At 39.0% G+C, this 20,666-nt stretch overlaps 1 protein-coding gene across 3 annotated transcripts in view; it reads right to left on the bottom strand.

Moving 5' to 3' along the window:
• Dnai3 (dynein axonemal intermediate chain 3) overlaps positions 1-20,401 on the bottom strand; it is a 57,026-nt gene extending 36,625 nt beyond the window's left edge. For all 3 annotated transcript variants that reach the window (XM_070007481.1, XM_070007482.1, XM_070007483.1), the window contains exons 1-7: positions 20,261-20,401; positions 12,604-12,720; positions 12,224-12,262; positions 9,780-9,961; positions 9,090-9,194; positions 5,765-5,914; positions 4,627-4,826 (exon numbers count right to left, since the gene is read on the bottom strand). In XM_070007481.1, the coding sequence (XP_069863582.1) occupies positions 4,627-4,826; positions 5,765-5,914; positions 9,090-9,194; positions 9,780-9,961; positions 12,224-12,262; positions 12,604-12,706 (779 nt within the window). In that variant the 5' untranslated portion in view covers positions 12,707-12,720; positions 20,261-20,401. The remainder of the gene's footprint in view (positions 1-4,626; positions 4,827-5,764; positions 5,915-9,089; positions 9,195-9,779; positions 9,962-12,223; positions 12,263-12,603; positions 12,721-20,260) is intronic.
• Between the last annotated feature and the right edge of the window lie 265 nt (positions 20,402-20,666).

Raw genomic sequence — 20,666 nt, 5'->3', positions numbered from 1 at the left:
GCAAACCTGTTAAATAGAAAGTAATCACACCGATGGGTAAAGAGACTTTTGATTATATTTAATAGAACAACTCTTTTTGCCTAGATTTTGCCTAGATTGGTATCGATGGCAAAAAGTAGAATGCTGATAAGAAGAAATATTTGTATTAGAACCAAAGAGACAAATCTGAATCAAATCTTAATTTGAAGGAACAGGTAGGTAAGAAATACATGGTACTAGTGATCATTAAGGTAGCCGTATAATGAAGAGTTGTTCTTTTATAAAACCTAACTTATCTAACTGCTTCTTAGCAAAACTATTCGTCAATTGAAATTATGTTTCTATATAAATTGTGTTCTAAACACTGAGCTTTTGTTTTTAATCTCTCTGTCTTCATTTCTTTATCTGGAAAATGGAGACAGCGCCTCCTTCAGGGAGAAGATGGAAGAATTAGCTGGTTATATAGTTATGTAAGTGTCGAGAATAACTCCTGGTGCAAAGCGAACCCTGAAAGCAGCTTCTGTTACTGTAATTACTCTTTGAAGCCTGTCGTGGTTCAGGATGTCATCCATCACCGTTATGAACCCTGTCTCCCTTCTCTTGTCCCAACTACCTTTCTTTATTCTCTCATTTTAGGAAGGCGATACCAGCATTCTCCCATTCATCTAGGTTTGGGCCATTCAAATTTGTTTTGGTTTCCATTTGGTGGGTAAAATCTGCGCTTCTCATCTGATCGATCCCTCTCTCTACAGAAACAGCTGTGACTAGTATGATTAGACAACATTTATTGAGAGCCCACTCTATCTAAAGTCCTATGATTGTATCAGAGTCTTAGGGCTCCTTCTGAGTTTGTCAACTGATTCTACCCTGACTGAGGCACTGTTGTGACTTGTATATTCCTTGGTAGAAATATAGATGGAACCTTCACTAAGAAATCCGAAATTCGCAGGCCCATTAACACTAACATAATACTTCTCTCCTTCTTACCTTGCTCATACCTTTTAGGGTTTATGGATCTCTGGTGTCACTACCTCCAGGGCTTTACTAGAAATCCCTTCTTTTCTCTTTGCTTTCTCTGGTTCTAATCTGTCAGCTAGATATATTCCTTGCCTAAACATTAGTGTGTCTATATGTACCTTGAATTTAACAGTTAACATCATATGTCCATGGTATCTGGTTTGATGGTTTCCATATGCTTGAAGAGTGTTTTTCTGCACTGCACCACATGCTACTGACCCCAATTTTCCTGGGTGTGAGATCCCTAGCTGTGTATATCATGGCTCTTCTCCTAAAACACTGCAAAATCTTCCTAACTTCCTCCTTCTCCTACTGCTTTCCTTGCTTTATTTTATTTTCTTCTCCATTTAAAAAGGACATGCTAGGAATGGTCCTAGGATTTAGAGATACATTAGTTTTAAAAAGAAGGGATAAAGGGGCTGGGAAGGTGGCTCAGTGGTAGAGCACTTGCCTTGCATGCCTGAGGCTCTGGGTTTGATTTCTCAGCAGCACCACATAAGCAAAAAGAAAAAAGCCAGAAGTGGCGCTGTGGCTCAAGTGGTAGAGTGCTAGCCTTGAGCTGAAGAGCTGAGGGACAGCGCCCAGGCCCAGAGTTCAGGCCCCATGACCGCCCCTCCCCCCCAAAAAAAAGAAGGGATAAAATTCTTACGTTACTGACTTTAAATTCTAGGCAGAGAAGAGAGATGAGAGAATGAAAAGTATATACAACATGAAGAAAAACAGAGAGAAAGAACATGGCTAGTAATGGAGGCTGTTGCTTTCATGTAGAACTGGCAGAGGATGCCTCATTTGTTCAGAAAGTGGAATGAAGGAGGCCAGGAGCCTAATAGTATTTGGGGAAAGAGAAGTCTGTGTAAAGAAGCTGTATATTAACATACCAGTCATTTATATGTATGGAGAACTCAAGAAACAAGGATGATGTAGCTGAACTGGGGAAGTATGAGAAATGAGGACAGAGACTCAAACAGGATACAGAGCATATAAAGCCCGTATTTTCTTTCAGTATGGGAAACCACTAGAGGGCGTTGGTAAGACATGTTCTGACAAACATTTTACAGCAGGATTACTCTGCCTAGGTTAGGAAGAACTCAAAGGATGGACAGTGGAAGCTCACTAGGAGTTCCAGTAATCTAAACAAGAGGTGTTGGTCTAGGCTAACCGTCGTGGATATATTTTGAAGACAGATCCAACAACAAAATCCAAGGGTTTAAGTGTGGGTAGTTAGGAGAAGTTCATTACAATTTACAGAGATGTGGAATATGTAGGTAGGAAGTTTCACATTTGGAGATAGAAAATCAAGTGTGCTGCTGGACACTGGCAGCCCACACCTGTAATTCTAACTTCTTTGGAGGCTGAGATCTGAGGATTGCCATTCAAAGCCAGCCAGAGAAAGAAAGTCCATTAGGCTTTTGTGTCCAATTAGCCACCAATAAACTGGATGTGGTGCTGTGGCTCGAAGTGGTAGAGTGCTAGTCTTGAGAGGAAAAGCTCAGGGATAGTGTCTAAGACTGACACAAATGTTATTTTACTTCAGGGTGTTGCAAGTTTTGGTTATCACAAGCACATTATATGGAAATCCACATAGTGTTCAAGCCCCTATGAACAACAAAAAATTAAGTTTGTTGTTGAGCATTTAAAGATACTTATTAGTCATCCAAACAAGCAGATGATGAATGAGTGAGAGAAAGGTATGAGGGAGGAGACATTGAGGTTGGGTGTGTACACTTGGGAGTCAGAAGCATAATACAGTGTTGGATAAAGTTACTCTGGGATTAAATCTAGTTAGAGAAAAGATGGAAAAGAGTTGGAATTGGAGTCCTAAAATATTTAAAACCCAAGAAGAAGAAAGTCCAGTAAAAGGGCTCACTAAGGAGCTACTGTGGGGATCAGAAAGTGAACACTACATGCTGTCTATCAGCAAAATGGCAAAAGTATTTCAAGAACGAATCAATCCTGTTTTATCTTACTAAGGAGCTGAAGCAAGAGCAGTTCTGGAAATGGACTGGCTAGGAGGTGTTTAAGACTGAGTTGAGCAAGCTCAAGAAGAGAAAGTAGAACTAGACCATGTTTGTGGTAAAGAAAAGCAGAGATGTTAGGTAACAACTGGAGCAGCAGAATTTCAGTGAAGTTCACAGCATTTTGTATGTACATGTCACCTTTCCACCTCTATTTACTGCTACCACCTAAATTTAGACACCCATCACATCTCGCCTGGTTTAATTACAACAGGCTCCTACTTGATCAGTCTCAACTCCAGGCTTTCTTTTCCTTGCCCTCAATCCATACTGCATGGGTTGTCGTATCTTTATAATCTTACCATCATGTCTCTCCTTTGCTCTAGAACTTGCCATTGTTTCCTACCATCTGCCACTTCCCTGTTTACCTCCTCAGTGGGGAAAGAGGACTTTCCATGCCATCACAAGGACTCTGTATGGACATGTGTTAGTAAGTATTAGAGAGCCAGATAAGAAATCTAGTCAAGGAAGTAAGACAATAAAATCTGGGTCTAAAAGTGGTCAGTTGAAAACCGGGCACTGGTGGCTAAGATCTGTAATCCTAGCATCTCAGGAGGTTGAAATCTGAGTATTGAAGTTTAAAGACAGTCCAGGCAGTAAAGTCTGTGAGATTCTTATATCCAATAAACTACTTTAAAAAATCCAGAAGTACAAGCTGGGTGCCGGTGGCTTACGCCTGCAATCCTAGGTACTCAGGAGGCTGAGATCTGAGGGTCACAGTTCAAAGCCAGCCCAGGCAGGAACGTCCATAAGCCTCTTATCTCTAATTAACCACCAGAAAACTGGAAGTAGTGCTATGGCTCAAGTGACACAGAGCTAGCCTTGAGCTGAAGAGTGCAGGGACAGCGCCCAGGCCCAGAGTTCAAGACCCACAACTGGAAAAAAAAAAAGCCAGAAGTGGAGCTGTGGCTCAAGTAGTACAGTGCTATTCTTAGGCATTGAAGGTTAGGGACAGTGCCCAGGTCCTGGGGTAAAGCCCCAGGACCCAGGACCAGCACCAAAAAAAAAAAAAGTTGGTTAGGAAGTGATGGTAATATTCCAGGTGAGAGATTACCAGACCCCAAATTATTGTCACCCATTTTCCCCTACTTCATATTCTTTGCATATAATTTTCTTACAATTAAAAATCATAATGATAAGATCATATCTTCCTAAATTCCTTTATGGATGTCATTGTCAATGAATTAATTAGTTTTCTCTTTTTTATTTTGTGCTGTAACTGGGGCTTAATTCAGGTCTTGGTCTCTTGCTCATCTTTTTGGCTCATAGTGGGAGCATGACCACTTGATCTATGCCTCATTTCTGGCTTTCTGCTGGTTAACTGAAGATAAAGAATATTGTAGATTTGTTTGCTAGACTGGCTTCAAATCCCTTTTTACTGAGCAGTAGGATTATAAGTTTAAGCCATAAGAACTAAGCTCCATTTTTCTTTCTTTCCTGCCTGAGCTGGCTTCAAACCGTGATACTCAGATCTCAGCCAATTGAGTAGCTAGGATGTGAGCCAACAGTTTCCGACTTCCATTTTAATTTATTATAAACATCCCTCAAAATTATCATGGAGGTTGCTAGATTTTGATGGCATTGTCTGCAAAATGCATACACCATTCATACTCACCATTTTGTCTGAGTACTCATGTCCTTCACTTGGGGGATTACTTGCATGGCAACATCTTTCTCAAGTTGTTTCAGGGTAAAATTTTTATCTGGGTAGGCTGTGCATTCAATGTAGGCATCTTTGACACTGGAAGCATTCTGGTCACTGAACGTAACTGGTGCACCAAATTCACTTCGCTTTCGAGAAATCATATATGTAATCTGCAAACACATGTCAACCTATTACACAGGTAAAGGAACCTCATGATGTCACTGGGAAGAAGGTGGATATATGGTAGGCAATGTGTATATTATATACTCAGATCCTTTCAGATCCTGTTATATATTCTGTGGGCCACTTCAGCTCTGTGTGCTTTCTGTTCCCACAGGCTACACCTGCCACTTCTCTTTGAAGAATGCTCCTGAGATTAGTTGCCTGTGGGTACTATGGAAAGGTCGAGGAAGGGACTGGAAGCTTACATATTGACTGCTGGTAGGCTGATAGGAAGCATACAGGCCTATATTTTTGGACTCTGAGGCATAGTTAATACTCCACAGTTTCTCCATGAGTTCAAATTGAAGCCTTTTTCTCTAGAGGGTTTACCCAAGTGCTGTCATAACCAAGTACCAACACTAGGAATTTATTCTTAGTTGTGTAGGTAAGAAGTCTAGAGTCAAGGTACAGGAGCATTGGCTCCTGTTAGAGCTGGAGGCAGAATCTGTCCCTGTTTCTCTCCTAGCTTCCAGTGTCAACCAGCAATTCTTGGTGTTCCGTGTAGTGAGGCTACATCCTACAGTCTCACCCTCCTTTTTCACATGATATTCTCCTCATGTCTCTATGTCTACTGAAGAGCATCTTCATATAAAGACACTAGTGTAATTGGATTAGGGGCCTAACTTGTTCCTTATCTCTAATTAATTATATAAGCAATGACCCTATTTCCAAATAGCCTCACATTCTAAGGTACTAGGGTTATGACTTCAACATCTTTCTTCTTTTTTGGAGGGGGAAAGCAATTAAATCCATATTCCCATTTAAGAAAAATGACTAGTATTCTAAAAAACAAGCAAAGAGGCCATACACCCACATCTCAGGCAGCAAATTTTATAGCTTCCTTGGGAATAAAGCTCTAGTGGTTTAATAACTAGAGGGTTCTCACCTGCCTTCCAGAGTCCTTAACTGACTCTTCTTCAATTTCTTTTTCACTGCCCAAAGAAATCCATGGTTTAGAGATAGGGGGTTGGTAAACATATAGATCTTCAGGGGAAAGTTCTTTATTTTCATCCAGTTCTTCTGCTATGTCTGGAGGCTACAGTAAAATAAATGGCATCCTTAAATATATGCCTAAATTTAAGTATATAACCACATGTATACATCTTCCAATAAATTTTACTTCTTATAAGTTCATGAAATAGTTCCTACTTGTTTTGTTGGTTTATGCTTTTGAATTATGGAAAGTAATAAAAAGAGATAAAATAATGAATATAAAAGGCACATCAAGAATATAGAAAGAAGAGAAAAAGAAAACAATATATAATGAGAAAAAAGCATTGACTACATATCTTTATGCGTATAGACTGCTAAATTTGATGAGAAAATACCATTTTCTTTTATTTAATTCATGGTTCTTTGATAGGTATAAATATGAATAAATATGATGTCTCTTAAATACTAGGTATAGTTTTTTTTAAACTAAGATGTTCACTGCTGCTTTATTAAGTGCATAGCATTAGGAAAATGGACAGGTGACAGTGTAATATAGTTATAAAACAAAATCCCATTTAAGCAACTATAACGAACAAACTCAATCTATGATATCTAATGTATCTATAGTTATAGATCTTAGAATTTTATAATGTAAGAAAAAATTAAAGTTGTGGAATTAATTAATTAATTATATAATTAATTTTTGTTGGTTGTGGGGCTTGCACTCTGGGCCTGGGCACTATCCCTCAGCTCTTCAGCTCAAGGTGAGTGCTCTGCCACTTGAGCCACAGTGCCACTTCCAGTTTTCTGAGTGGTTTTTATTGGAGATAAGATTCTCACAGAGTTTCTGCCTAGGCTGGCTTTGAACCATGATCCTCAGATCTCAGCCTCCTGAGTAGTTAGGATTATAGGTGTGAGCCACTGATGGCCAGCTTTGGAATGACTTTATAAGTGATATAATTATTTAAATTTTAAATGAATAAAATAACATTGTGAAGCATATATGTATAAAATATAAAATCACAAACAGGAAAATTATATAAAACCATACAATAATAGTTCCTTATAGAGAAGAGTGAAGAAAATCAAATTAGGGAGGACATTAAAAATGAGTTTTTCATAACTGATTATTTTTTTCTTGGTGCTGTTCCTGGAACTTGGACTCAGTGCCTGGGCACTGTCCCTGAGCTTCTGTGCTCAAGGTTAGGGCTCTACTATTTGAAACACAGTACCATTTGTGGCCTTTTGGTAACTGTAGATGGACTTTTCCTGCGCAGGCTGGCTTTGAACTGCAAGCCTCAGATCTCAGTCTTCTGAGTAGCTAGGGATTACAGGTGCAAAACATTGACACCAGCTTATATTTTATTTTATTTTTAAAAAATGTTTAGAAGTTTTGTCATATGTGTCTGCAATCCTAGGACTTGGGAGGTTGAGGCGGATGCTCATGAGCTCAAGGACAACTTAAACTGAAAGGTTAAAGCTTTAGGCAGTGACCACCATATGTTGCCTGTTTCTGTCTAGCAAAGCAACACGTGGTGGTAATCAAAACATCTGGTTAATTGTGTGCCTATATAAGACCTGCAAATCCTTAGCTTGGGGCTCGGCTGTGTCAGAGTATAGGATGAGGCCTGAGCTACAGCCCGTTTAAATAAAACAGCTGTAGAGTGTGACTCTCGGTAGTCTTCTTGTGGGGGTTCCTGTGACCTTGGCATTATAGAACCACACAGAGAAACTGTCAAAAATGTTTTAAATATGATAAATTATTCATTTTGGGTGGTGATTGTGTACATATTTGTTATACAACTCTGCACTTTTCTATGCATTTAAAATATTTTACAATAATAAAAACCAAAAGAGACTGAAACTGAAATAAAAACTGAAAGGCACTGTTCATAAAGAAATGTACTCACCCCTCTGTATATCACCTTTACAATAAAAATAAGTAAAAACTGAAAACAGGAGGTTATTTTTATTATAAATAAAATTGTCTGGGTGCTGTTGGCTCACACCTGTAATCCTTGCTATTCAGGAGTTTGAGATCTGAGTAGTGCGGTTTGAAGCCAACCAAGGCAAGAAAGTCCATGAGATTCTTATTTCCAATAAATTACTCAGAAAAAACTGGAAGTGGTGCTGTAGCTCAAGTGGCAGAGCACTAGCCTTGAGCACAGAGTCTCAGAGACAGCACCCAAGTTCTGAGTTCAAGCTCCAGAACTGGCAAAAACCAAAAATCAAACCAAAACAAAACAAAGAACACAAATAAAGCTGAAGCCAGGTGCTGGTGGTTCACACATACAATTGAAATTGTATCCACTTGAAATAACTAAAACATAAATAGAGCTAAGGACATGGCTCAATTGATAAAACTGTATCTCCCTAGCAAGCACAAGATTCTAAGAGCCAGGTTGAAAATATTCAGGTAAAATGAAAGGTTATTTCTGATTAGAAATTGTTAAGGGGGAGGAGGGTATTGAGATGAGAGCAAAATAAACAGCAATAGTGTAAACATGATAAAAGTATGCATATATGCATATGTGGAATTTCACAATAAAACCTCTCACTTTGTAAAGTTAATAGACAATAATAAAAATTGAAAACCTTTAACTATTTTAAAATTCTATGGTTTTCTTTTTTTTTCTTTTGAATTTTATCATACAGAGGGGTTGCGGTTACATAAGTCAGGTAATGAGTACATTTTTTTCTGAACAGTGTTACCCTCTCCTTTTGTGTTTTTCTTGCTTATTGGAGAAATATTGCATCCTTCAAGTGACGTGGCCATAACTCCCAAGAAATCATTTTCCTCGGTTAACCAATGAGGTTGCAAGAGAGGTGAATCTTGGTCATAAACCAGTTACCTTTCTCATTCAACCTTAAACAAAGAGCTTTACTTGAATTAGCCCATTTCATCCTCACCATGGCCCTGGAAATAGGCACTATTGGTACCACCATTCAACTTAACCCAAAGTCAGTGAGCTGGCTAGAAGAGTAAAGGAAGGTATGCCTTTTGCAGGGGAGGCGGGGAGGGAGTACTCCTGGAGAACAGAGGTGGTTCTTATTTGTTGTTTCCACACTTAGTGGGGCAATGAAGGGCAAATGATTAGAATATTTGCTACTCTGTGCTTGATTTAGTTCACTGCTCACCTATTCTTAGGTGCCTAAATATGACCCAGGCCCCAGGGAGGCAGAGTTGGACAGGAATTATCATGCTATGTATAAGAATTGCCCAGAGTTATCATTTCCTTCCAACAACCAACACTTGTGATGGCTTGGGATTTGCTTACATTTAAATAGTTTTCCTTGCCCTCTTCAGTCCCAATAATATAAAAGTTAAGTCCATACTTGAAGTCCTTGTCATAAACAAGTACAATTTCATCTCCAGGATATTCCTGTGGGAATACAATTAGAAGAGAAGGTTACTGCTCAATGGTCATTCAGTTTATTCAGCTGCTACCAAAAAATTGGGTATTTCATCCGATCATAAAAGATCACTATGGTGCTAATTTATGGTTGCTAATTCCAAACTGCAAAAGCATTTGCTTAACTAAAAAGCTCTTTATAAACACAATGGATTCAAGGAAATTCATCATGCAATTTTATTTCTAACAGGAAGAGGGAAACTACTTTTTATTTGGTGTTGTGCTCTGTGCTATGTTTGGAGACAAATAAGGACCAAAGTTAGGGACTAAACAAAGCAGTACGTGAAAATTAGGTAGATCCTTGTTTTAGTGAAAAGTGGACAAGGATGAGATTTTCTGAGCGTAGGGTAAGGCTAGTCAGTGTTGAAACTTTGCTTTAAACAGAAAATCATCAAATATGATTCTAAAGAGGGCTAGGCTATTTGCTTTAAGTATGAGGAATGCTAGCTTGGAATAAACAGCAGCAACAACAACAAAACACAACTTTGCAACTTGAGTAGTACATTCTAGGACCTTCTTGAGCACAACTATGAAAAGAGAACATATTGTACTGACCCTGATAATTTTTTTGACTGGGTAAAAATCTGATACGGCTGCTCTGTTGCGCAAGTCCTCCAGAATAGTTTCCTTTTTGATAAGCTTATAGGGTTCCTCATCTGTGATGTCTTCATCTATTCGACAGTTGAATATTTCCTGGGTCTTGGTAGTTAATACTAGTGGATAAATTTCTGGGTGGCCTAAGAAAGACAAAGCAGCACTTGGACATTAAGCACTTAAATATTAACACTAGGAAATAACAATTGCTGCCTTATGATGGTTCTCTTGGTTTTAAACCAAGAGACCAAATACTTTAAATTTATTTTTCTTATATTGGAAGCAAATATAACTACTACAACAGAAAAACCTGGAACAAAATGAAAAAGGAGAAAAACCACAATTGCCCACAATGCCCTTTCAAAGAGAACTTACATTAGTATTTATTTTCTTTTAGCCACTCCACGTACATGTTATAAGAAATTCTAAATCTTGCATTTAGGATTTACTGTTATATCCCAAATACTTCATTATAACATTAACAGACTTACCAGAATATCATTATACATTAATATATATATGATGTGTGTGTGTGTATGTGTGTGTATGTGTGTGTTTTGTGTGTATGCATGCTAGTACTAGGGCTTGATCAAAGGGACTGGGTATTGTCCCTGAGCTTAGTCACTCAAGACTGGCACTCTATTTACAGTTTCTTTCTCCCTCTTTCCCCAGTCCTGGGGCTTGAACTCAGGGCCTGGGCACTGTCCTTGAGCCTCTTTGTGCTCAAGGCTAGCAACTCTACCACTTGAATCACAGCACCACTTCTGGCTTTTTTCTTCGTAAGAGTCTCATGGACTTTTCTGCTTGGGCTGGCTTTGAATTGTGATCCTCAGATCTCAGCCTCCCTAGTAGCTAGGATTACAGGCATGAACCTCTAGTGCCCAGCTTATTGCTAGCCTTTTAATGGTTAATTCGGGATAAGAGTCTCATGGACTTTCCTGCTCAGACTGGTTTCCAGCCATGATCTTCATATCTCAGCCTCCTGAGTAACAGAGGCTTACAAGTGTGAGCCATCAGCACCTTGCTTAATAATAAGTAATATGTCATCATATGATCAAATTATAATGGGATTAATAAACCTCATTATTAGTTTAACTAGCATAATTTTAAACCATTCTTATGTTGGCACTCATTCTAATTTAAAAATTATTTCTGGGGCTGGGAAGGTGGCTCAGTGGTAGAGTGCTTGCCTCGTGGGCATGAGGCCCTGGGTTCGATTCCTCAGCACCACATAAGCACAAAAAGCTGGAAGTGCTGACAGGCTAGAGTAATGAAGCTGTGGTGATTTGAAATGAGATGGGCTCATTGGAACCTGGAACAGAGAGGGGATGTTAGTTGCTCCAAGAGAGTGAGAAAGAGATTGGATCAAAATGGGCATGGCTTCAGGCCCTCCTGAAGCTATCCTAGGTCAGGAGTATCTCAGATATGTCACATATCTGCTAGATATATGTTCAAATAAACCTTTATCTCTATTGATTATCGCTAGTATTTGTTATAATGACAGATATGTAACCAACACAACTGCACTTTAACTTCAGAATTATCAATATTATGAGAGATCTGAGATTTGAATAAAGATCAGAGATCGATTTCCTTATTCTATATGAACAGAAGACAAAATTCTAGCTCAGCACCTGTAGCTCATGCCTGTAATCTTAGCTACTCAGGAGACTGATATCTGGGGATTATGATTCAAAGCCAGCCCGGGCAGGAAAGTCCACAAGACACTTATCACCAGTTAATCAGAAAAAACTGGAAATAGTGCTGTGGTTAATGTAGCAGAGTGCTAGCCTTGAGGAAAAAACTCTAAGGGACAGCTCCCAGACCCTAAATTCAAGCCCCAGGACCAATACAAAGAGACAGACAGACAGACAGACAGACAGACAGACAGACACACACACACACACACACACACACACACACACACACACACACACACACACACACTAAAATCTTCATGTAAGTGAACTGGGAGAAAGATTTTTCTCCCCATTCCTAAGAAATGACTTGTTGGAATAAGATTGTTTAGCGTTTAAAAGAAAGAACAGCATTGCTTTGGTTGTCTATGTTTTATTTATTTTCTTGAAAATGAATCCCTTTCCATTAAAGAGTAGAATCTGAACATGAAGCACAGGCTAAATATTGCCAGTGAGCCAGAGTTTGTAAAGTACTATTCTGATAAAAGTAATAACTTTCCAGTTACAAAAGACCTTTCAATAAATACAATAGTTGTTTAGGGTACTGCTTGAGTCAAGTCTGTTTCTCAGTTTGAAATTCTCTTTTCCATTCTTATTTTATATTCACTACTTAAAAATTTTCATTCCATATTCTAAATCATGTGGTATAATTTTACACCTTGTAAATTTTGATATGTATCATAGACAAAGTGTGATATTTCTACTTACCCATGCTCTCCATATTTATTGGTTCCTCTTCTTCGGCAACTAGAATGTAATAAAATGATATCAAATTTACATTTTTGAGTCAAATAATCTCAATTGACTAGTCTTTTACCAGACAATTTATAAATACAAATACACAATAAGGACTTAAGCTAGCCTTGAGTAATTAAAAAGTGAAAAATCTGAAATATTGTCTTTCTCACAGTCATCCTTTCTGGTATATTCGTTACGGCATTCATTACATGGCATTTGATACTGTAATCAGGCAAGTAAAAAACTGAATTCCCACATATTTAATTTTGAATGGGCTGGACCTTATGACAGCAAAACTATTATGTCCAAGAAACAAATCCAAGCTTCATTTTCAATGAAAATAATCATACCAGGAAATCCTTTTTTGCCATGAGCTCCCTTTTTTGCTTCACGTTTGACATTTTTTGGTGATTTTGGTTGCTTTGATGGTTTTGGTGATGGTTTTGGACCCATGGTTCTGACGTAGGCTGCAGAAAGAAAAATCATTGATTAGTAAATCCTGGTTTGCATTTGCAACTATATCAGGCATTATCATTTATTGAACGTAGCAATATGTTTCTAGATTTTGCCCTGGATTAAATCAACATGTGATTTGAGTACAAATGAGGGTTTTGTGACCAAAAGTTTATGGCAACAACTGATAAAATCTTGTTCCAGTGGAACCATTCAGCTGCAGCACAAGATAGTAACCTGCCAGAACTTCAGGGTTTCCTTACAGGCCCTATTATGGAAGTGCGGCAGAGAAGCTGCTCTCCCGACCTGCGCCAGAGTGGCCTTATGCACTTCTCCCCAACAGGTGCTCCAACAACATGCGTATATGTACATAGTTTTAAATAGACATAATAATAATTTAGATCCTAAATTCTGTTTTAGCAAGTGAGCATGTAGTTGCTAAATTGTCAGATGAAGCTCCAGTAGAGTTGCTTTATTTTGGCAGGATGTAACATTGGCCATGTCACCACCATAACAGTGTGACCATGACAGCAAATCTTTATTTTGCCACAATATTTACCTCTGTCCCATTCTATCAAGAGAGTAAAAATACAATTTGAGAAATCAAGGCAGCAAGGTTTAAAAAGAGTTGTGTGTGTGTGTGTGTGTGTGTGTGTGCAAGAGATAGGTATGGGCTTGAACCCAGGGCCCGGGCATTTTCCTTTTTCATTCAAGGCTGGCACTCTACCACTTGAGCCACAGCTACACTTAGGGCTTTTTGGTGGTTAATTGGAGGTAAGTATCTCAGGAACCTTTCTGCCCCAGCTAGCTTTAAACTGTTATCCTTAGATCTCAATCTCCTGATTACAGGCCCAACCCACTGGCAGTAGGCCAGTGGGTTTTTTGTTTGTTTGTTTGTTTTTGTTTTTATTTTTTAACCAGTGAGTGACTTTACCTTCTCAGTCCCAGAAAGGGGTTTCGTGGAGTTAATAATAAAGTCTATTCCACAAGGTGACCATGAAGTCTTAATAAGATTAATAAATATTTAAAAAAATTTTAAACTGAGATTGATTACATACATTTCACAAAATTCACAGTATTGTGGGATAGTGATACTTAGTGAAAGTCACACACACTTTTTAACCTTCACGAGGTGCTTTGTCATTATCGTGGCCTATGAGGCTTATGGCCTTTACAAACTTTGACATTACAATTATTTCTTCCAAATCCGGTGAATTTACATTTCTTTCCTTTTGCTTAGTGTTAGCTGTTCTTCCTTTCTCTCTCATTCCTCCTTCTCATCGCTGCCCTTGAGTTGCTTAGTTCACTTTCATCAATGTCCAATGTAGCTGACGGGCCCCTCTGCTGTATTTTTTCCTGTTTCCCTCTGATTCTGTGCCATTTTCCTATCTTCCCTCATGTACACATGTATATAACATATATGAGGTCAAGGACATGGGTCATCTAGAAATGATATGAAAAATTAAGAAGAGATCCTTTTTTTTGAGTTCTGTTTACTTTGTCATATCTCCTTGAATTTAGAGTTTAACATCCACATATCAGAGAGACCATGTGTTCTTTGTTGCTCTGATCTCGGTTTACCTCACTCAACATGATTTGTTCTAGTTCCATCCATTTCCTTTCTCCATGAATGCCATTATTTTGTCCTTTCTAATGGCTCTGTAGTATTCTATTGTATATCGGTACCGCAATTTTTGGATCCATTCATCTGTAGTGGGGCATCTGGGTTGTTTCCATATTTTGGCTATTGTGAACAGTGCAGCAATGAACACGGAGGTGCAAGTGTCTTTATATCCTGGCTCCTGTTGCTCAGGGTAGATGTCTAGGAGTGGTATGGCTGGGTCACAGGGAAGGTTTATGTTTAGCTTTCTGAGGATAGACTGCTTTCCAGAGTGGTTGTACATTCCCATCAGTAGTGCAATAGGGTTCCTCTTTCTCCGCATCCCCGCCAACATTTGTCGGCTGAGTTTAGGATGCGGGACATTCTGACTGGGGTAAGGTGGTATCTCAGTGTTTTTTCTTTCTTTCTTTCCTTTTTTTTTTTCTTTTCTCTTTTTTTCTTTTTTGCTGGTTGTGGGGCTTGAACTCTGGACCTGGGTTCCGTCCCCGAACTCTAGCTCAAAGCGAGTGCTCTACCACTTAAGCCACAGCGCCACTTCCAGTTTTCTGATGGTTAATTGGTGGTAAGAGTCTCATGGATTTTCCTGCCTGGGCTGGCTTTGAGCCGCGATCCTCAGATCTCAGATGCCTGAGTAGCTAGGAGTACAGGCATGAGCCACTGGTACCCAGCTATCAGTTTTTATTTACATTTTCTTTACGGCCAGGGATGATGAACATTTCCTCCTGTGTTCTTTGCCACTTTTATCTCTTCTTCTGAGAAGCCTCTCTTTAGTCCCCTTGTCCATTTAATGATTGTTTTATTAGACTTGGGAGGGATTATTTTCTTGAGTTCCCTGTATATACTGGATATTAGGCCTTTGTCTGATATATTGATGGTAAATATCTTTTCCCAATTGGTTGGCTGTCTGTCTAGTTTGGAAGCTATGTCTTCAGCTGTGCAGAAACTTTTTATTTTAAGGTAGTCCCATTGATCAAGTCTCTCTCCAATTTGTTATGACCCTGGGTCTCTGTTCAGGAAGTTCCTGCCCGAGCCTCTAAGTTGTCATGTCTCTCCTACTCTGTCCTGCAGTAGTTTCAGAGTTTCGGGTTTGATGTTGAGGTCTTTAATCCATTTCAAGTTGATGTTAGTGCATGGTGACAGGCTGGGGTCCACTTTTAGTTTTCTGTATGTGGCTGCCCAGTTTTCTCAGCATCTATAGTTGAAGAGGCTATGTTTCTTCCATTGTATGTCTTTGGTTCCATTGTCAAATATCGGCTGACTATAAGTATGTGATTTTCTTTCTGGATCTTCTAATTTATTCCACTGGTCTTTGGGTCTATTTTTAAGCCAAGAGCAAGCTGTTTTTGTTGTTATGGCTCTATAGTAGAGCTTGAAATCTGGTATCATGATCCCTCCTGCATTGTTTCTTTTGCCTAGAATTTCTTTGGCTATTTTAGGTCTTTTGTTGTTCCATAAGAATGTTTGGATTGTTTTCTGTATTTCAGTAAAGAACGTCATTGGGATTTTGATGGGAATTTGTATATCATTTTTATATATAAATTTGTATCTCATTTTGTAAGGCCATTTTTACAATATTGATTCTGCCTATCCAAGAACATGGAAGGTCTTTCCATTTCCTGGTGTCCTCTGATCTCTTTCTTTAGGCTTTTATAGTTTTCACTAAATAGTTCCTTTACATCTTTGGTTAGGTTAATTCCTAGATATTTTATTTTTTTGAGGTTATTGTGAATGGGGTTGGTTCCCTGATTTCCCTTTCTGCTTGTACATTGTTGGTATACAGAAAGGCAACTGATTTTTGTGGGTTAATTTTGTATCCCACTACTTTGCTGAAGTGGTATATAAGTTCTAGGAGTTTGGAAATGGAGTTTTGGGGGTCATTTAAGTATAATATCATGTCATCTGCAAATAGGGGTAGTTTAATTTCTTCCTACCCTATGTGTATTCCTTTAATGTCCTTTTTTGCCTTATTGGTCTGGCTAAGGATTCCAGAATTATATTGAAGAGGAGTGGAGAGAGTTGGCATCCTTGTCTTATTCCTGATTTTAGAATTGGTTGTAGTTTTTCCCCATTTAGTATAATATTGGCTATTAGTCTGTCATATATGGCTTTTATTGTTTTAAAGAATGTTCCTTCTATTCCTATTTTCTCCAGAGCTTTTAACATGAATGGGTGTTGTATTTTATCAAAAGCCTTTTCTGCATCAATGGAAATAATCATGTGGTTCTTGACTTTGGATCTCTTGATGTATTATATTAATTGATTTGTGTATATTAAACCAGCCCTGTATCTCTGGGATGAAGCCTACTTGATCATAATATATGATTAATGAGACTAATAAGCATTTTATTAACATCAGTTCTGACATCTCATGCTGATGTCTCTCATTTTAATAAAATCAACTCAAACTGAATACTATTTCATAGACTATGGTCAGACCATCATGACTTTTAGTTTTTCCTGAGTCCCTTGATTGCAGAATCTTGACTAAAAAGTACGTGGGGGTCTGTGTGTTTGCCTAGAAATATTTTCCTCTTCAGATTTTTAAACTTTGTTTTGCAAATAGTAATGATAGCTCACTGTTGTGAAGTGCTTACTATATGCTGGACATAGTTCATAGAACCTTAACCACACTTTATTGTCACTGTTTTCATCATCCCTCTCTTTATGAGTAGCCAAAAGAGGCCCTGAGAGATCAGGTGACTTTGCATAGTGCAGTGGGCAGCGGGCCAGGCTGTGAACTCTCAGTGTTCCTCCAGGGCTGCACAATCAGCCTCTGTGGACTGTTCCTCGGATTCAATGGCAGCTGCTGCATGTCACTGGGAGTGAAGTGACTTTAATGGTCTGGAAAGGCATGCATCATTTTTTTACTCAAAGTTTTGTGATTCTGATGCTATAAAAATGTCTACTTTCTTCAATAACTTAGTCACAATTTTGAGACTAAGTTGTCTCTAACCCACTTCCTAGACTTAGTATAATTTCAAATCTTGTGCCTAGTCATTTTTTTAAAGAAAGATTCCTTATCAGTATATCCTTCTTTACTTTTGGATCCCTCTGCATCTGGCTTACAATACTCAAAAACACTGACACAACCCAGTCTACGCATACACACACACACACACACACACACACACACACACACACACACACACACACACACACCACTGCTTATTGCACATATACTTACTGAGTAAAGGATGGACCAGATGCTATCCTGGGTATTAGCAATAGAGCAAAAAAATATGAATTTTTAAAAAGTAGCTCTGACAAAGCTTATATTGAAGGAGTGGGAAATGATGAACAAAATAAAAAAAGCTAGTACTAGGTAATGGTAACTGCTTAGAAAAATAAAGTAGGAAAGAAAGAGAATTTGTAAGAGTGGGGCATTGCAATGGTATACCCAATAGCCACAAAAAGCATTGTAACAAAGGCAAGAGAATAGAGGAAGCCAGAAATTCAGACACCTGCAGGAGTTGAGCACTTTTAGGAAGAGGGAATGGGTAAGTGGAAAGTTTCAAGGGTATAAGTATGTCTGGCTTATTTAATAAAAACAAAGTTATGAGGACTGAAACAGAATGAAGAAAGTCAGAGCAAAGTGGTGCAGGTGTATAAGTCGGCTTTGCTGCAATAACCAATGACCTCCACATTTCAATGACATAATAAGATCTAAAAAGAAATTCTCAGTACTGGAAATTGAATTTAGAACTTATGCTTCTTAGTCAAGCACTCTACTGCTTGCCCAACAATAACCATTTATTTCTTCTCATTCTTCTTCTTACTCTGGGATTCAGGTTGAAGAAGTAATTACTGATTAACACATGCTACTTTCAGAGCAGAGGAAAAAGCAAGAGTTAAAGGAATAGTTTTGAAGCCTCCTAAGTATTCTCTGTGACAGAGGCACAGTGTCCCTTCTACTCACATTCTATTGGACAGACAAGTTATATGGTCAGTTTATAATGGAGGAGGAGTATTCTGCCAGCATGGCAGTGGGTAGGGCTGTATGCAAAAGAAGAGTCTAGATGGGAATAGTATACAATATTATAACATCATTTTATAATCCATTGTAGTAGACTTAAGGTCTGTTATAATAGGTTATGAACAAGGACTTTGGCTTTCCTGCTGAATGAGGTGGGAAGCTATTAGATGGTTTGATCTGAGAAATTAGTTTTTCCAACCCAAGTTCCATTTCAATATGGCTGCTGTGTTGAGAAAAGACTGCTTCAAGGTAAGGACTGGAAGAGAATCCATTGGAGAGATGATGAAGGCCTAGATCAGGGAGGTGACAATGAGAAAGAAAAACTTTGGATTCTGGGCATACTTTAAGTAGAGATAATAGATTTGCCAATGATGTGCAGATATGGTTTGAAAGAAAGGAAGAAATCAAGGATGACTTCAATGATTTTTTTTTGCCTGACTTCGAGGGACTGAAAATACTGGCCATTTGTTGACATGATAACCCCAAGGGAAGAGCGTGTGAAAGGGAACATCAAGAGTGGCTCACACCTGTATTCCTAGCTGCACTTGTGATCCAAGCTACCCAGGATATTGATACCTGATTCACTGTTTGAATCCAGCCTGGGCAGAAAAGTCTGCAAGAGTCTATCTCCGTTTAACCAGCAAAATACTTGACTAGAGGTATGGCGCAAATGGTAGAGCATCAGCTACTAGCAAGAAAGTGGAGAGGACAAGGCCGTGAGTTCAAGCTCCACAACTGGCATACACAAAAAAGATGAATTACTGTTGCCTCTAAAGTATTGAATATTTTTCATGATCTCTTGATAACCAAATAGGAAAAATAAAATTAGGAAAGCATAATGTGGCACATTCACTGTATAAAACAGAAAATTAATGTTTTTTTTTTACAGTAAACCAGGCTATAATTTAAAAACAAACTATCTTTTGAGATTTATGTGTGTATGTACGTACGTGCATGCCAATCCTGGACTTAAAATCAGGGCCTGGGCATCATCCCTAAGCTTTTTTGCTCAAGGCTAGTGCTCTACCACTTGAGCCACAGCCCTACTTTTGTTTTTTTGTTTTTTGTTTTTTGTTTTGGTGATTAGTTGTAGGTTAGACTCTCCTACTTTTCTGCCATAGCTGGCTTTGAACCTTGATCCCCAAATCTCAGCCTCCTGAATAGCTAGAATTTCAGGTGTGGACCATCAACACCCAGCTACATCCCTATCATACCTGAAGTCATCTCTCTAATATTTTAGCCCACATTAATCTTTCTTTGACTCCTCTACACTGGTGAATAACCAGAATCATGTCATTTTTTAATAGTCATTTATTCCCAAGCCCTCCTATGTGCCAGGGAATGTCAGAATAATTGAAGATGTACAACCTGTGAGCAAGACACCATCTAGTTTAAAGTTCTTTGAGTGTCATTAACTGATAGAATTGCATTTTTTGGGGGGGGGGTCCGGTCGTGGGGCCTGAACTCTGGGCCTGGGCGCTGTCCCTCAGCTCTTCAGCTCAAGGCTAGCACTCTACCACTTGAGCCACAGCACCACTTCCGGCTTTTTTCTTTTTGCTTATGTGGTGCTGAGGAATCGAACCCAGGGCCTCATACATGCAAGGCAAGCACTCTACCACTGAGCCACTTTCCCAGCCCTCGAATTGCATTTTTTTTTTTTTTTGCAGTTGTTATTTTTGTCTTCCCGGATTGGCTGCAATAGTTCACAACACTGTGAAAGTCTATTTGCTTTATCAATTTTAATTATTTTTGCAGACCTCACTGCAACTAGCACATCTATTGAGGTTCCCCAATGCCCTGGAATAAGTGAATAATGCGTTGGAAGTGTAGCTAGGTGTCAGAGAGCTTTCCCAGCACTGGCAAAGGCCCTGGGTTTGATTCCCAAAACCCGGAGGGGAAAAAAAAAGTATTTGATTCCCCCCCTCCCCACGCCTCCTTTCCCATTCAGAGCTGTCCTTACCTGATTTGCTAAACTGAAGGGAAAGAAGCTTCTTTGCAGTACCCTGGAGGAATGCTCCTTCGAGAGCTGGAGATGTGAGTTTTGAGACTCCTCTCTCAACAAATCCCTTGAGCAAAAGATTTGCAGACCTTGTCCGGTGTTGCTAGGACACAGCCGTTGCTAGGAGAAAAGAGGCCAGGCCCCTGCCGAGATTGACAAAGGATCACTACCAATGCTGTGTCCCCTCCCTAACAGTCTTTTTCAAAGCAGGCTTTCCATTGGTTGCCATGATGTGACGCCATCAACGTAAACTCCAGAAGGTGTGCTGGTTCCTGTTCAAGGAAAAAGCTTAGCCAACGTCCCTGCCCAACTCCCAGTCTGACAGGAAGGCTGAGCCTTGCGTCCACCGCTGTCTTTCCAGATGGAG

The sequence above is a fragment of the Dipodomys merriami genome, unplaced genomic scaffold (assembly GCF_024711535.1).
Source record: "Dipodomys merriami isolate MVZ:Mamm:240054 unplaced genomic scaffold, mDipMer1.0.p SCAF_7, whole genome shotgun sequence".
NCBI lineage: Eukaryota > Metazoa > Chordata > Mammalia > Rodentia > Heteromyidae > Dipodomys > Dipodomys merriami.
The sequence above is the reverse complement of the archived record's forward strand: the minus strand, read 5'-3'. Positions and strand labels throughout refer to the sequence as shown.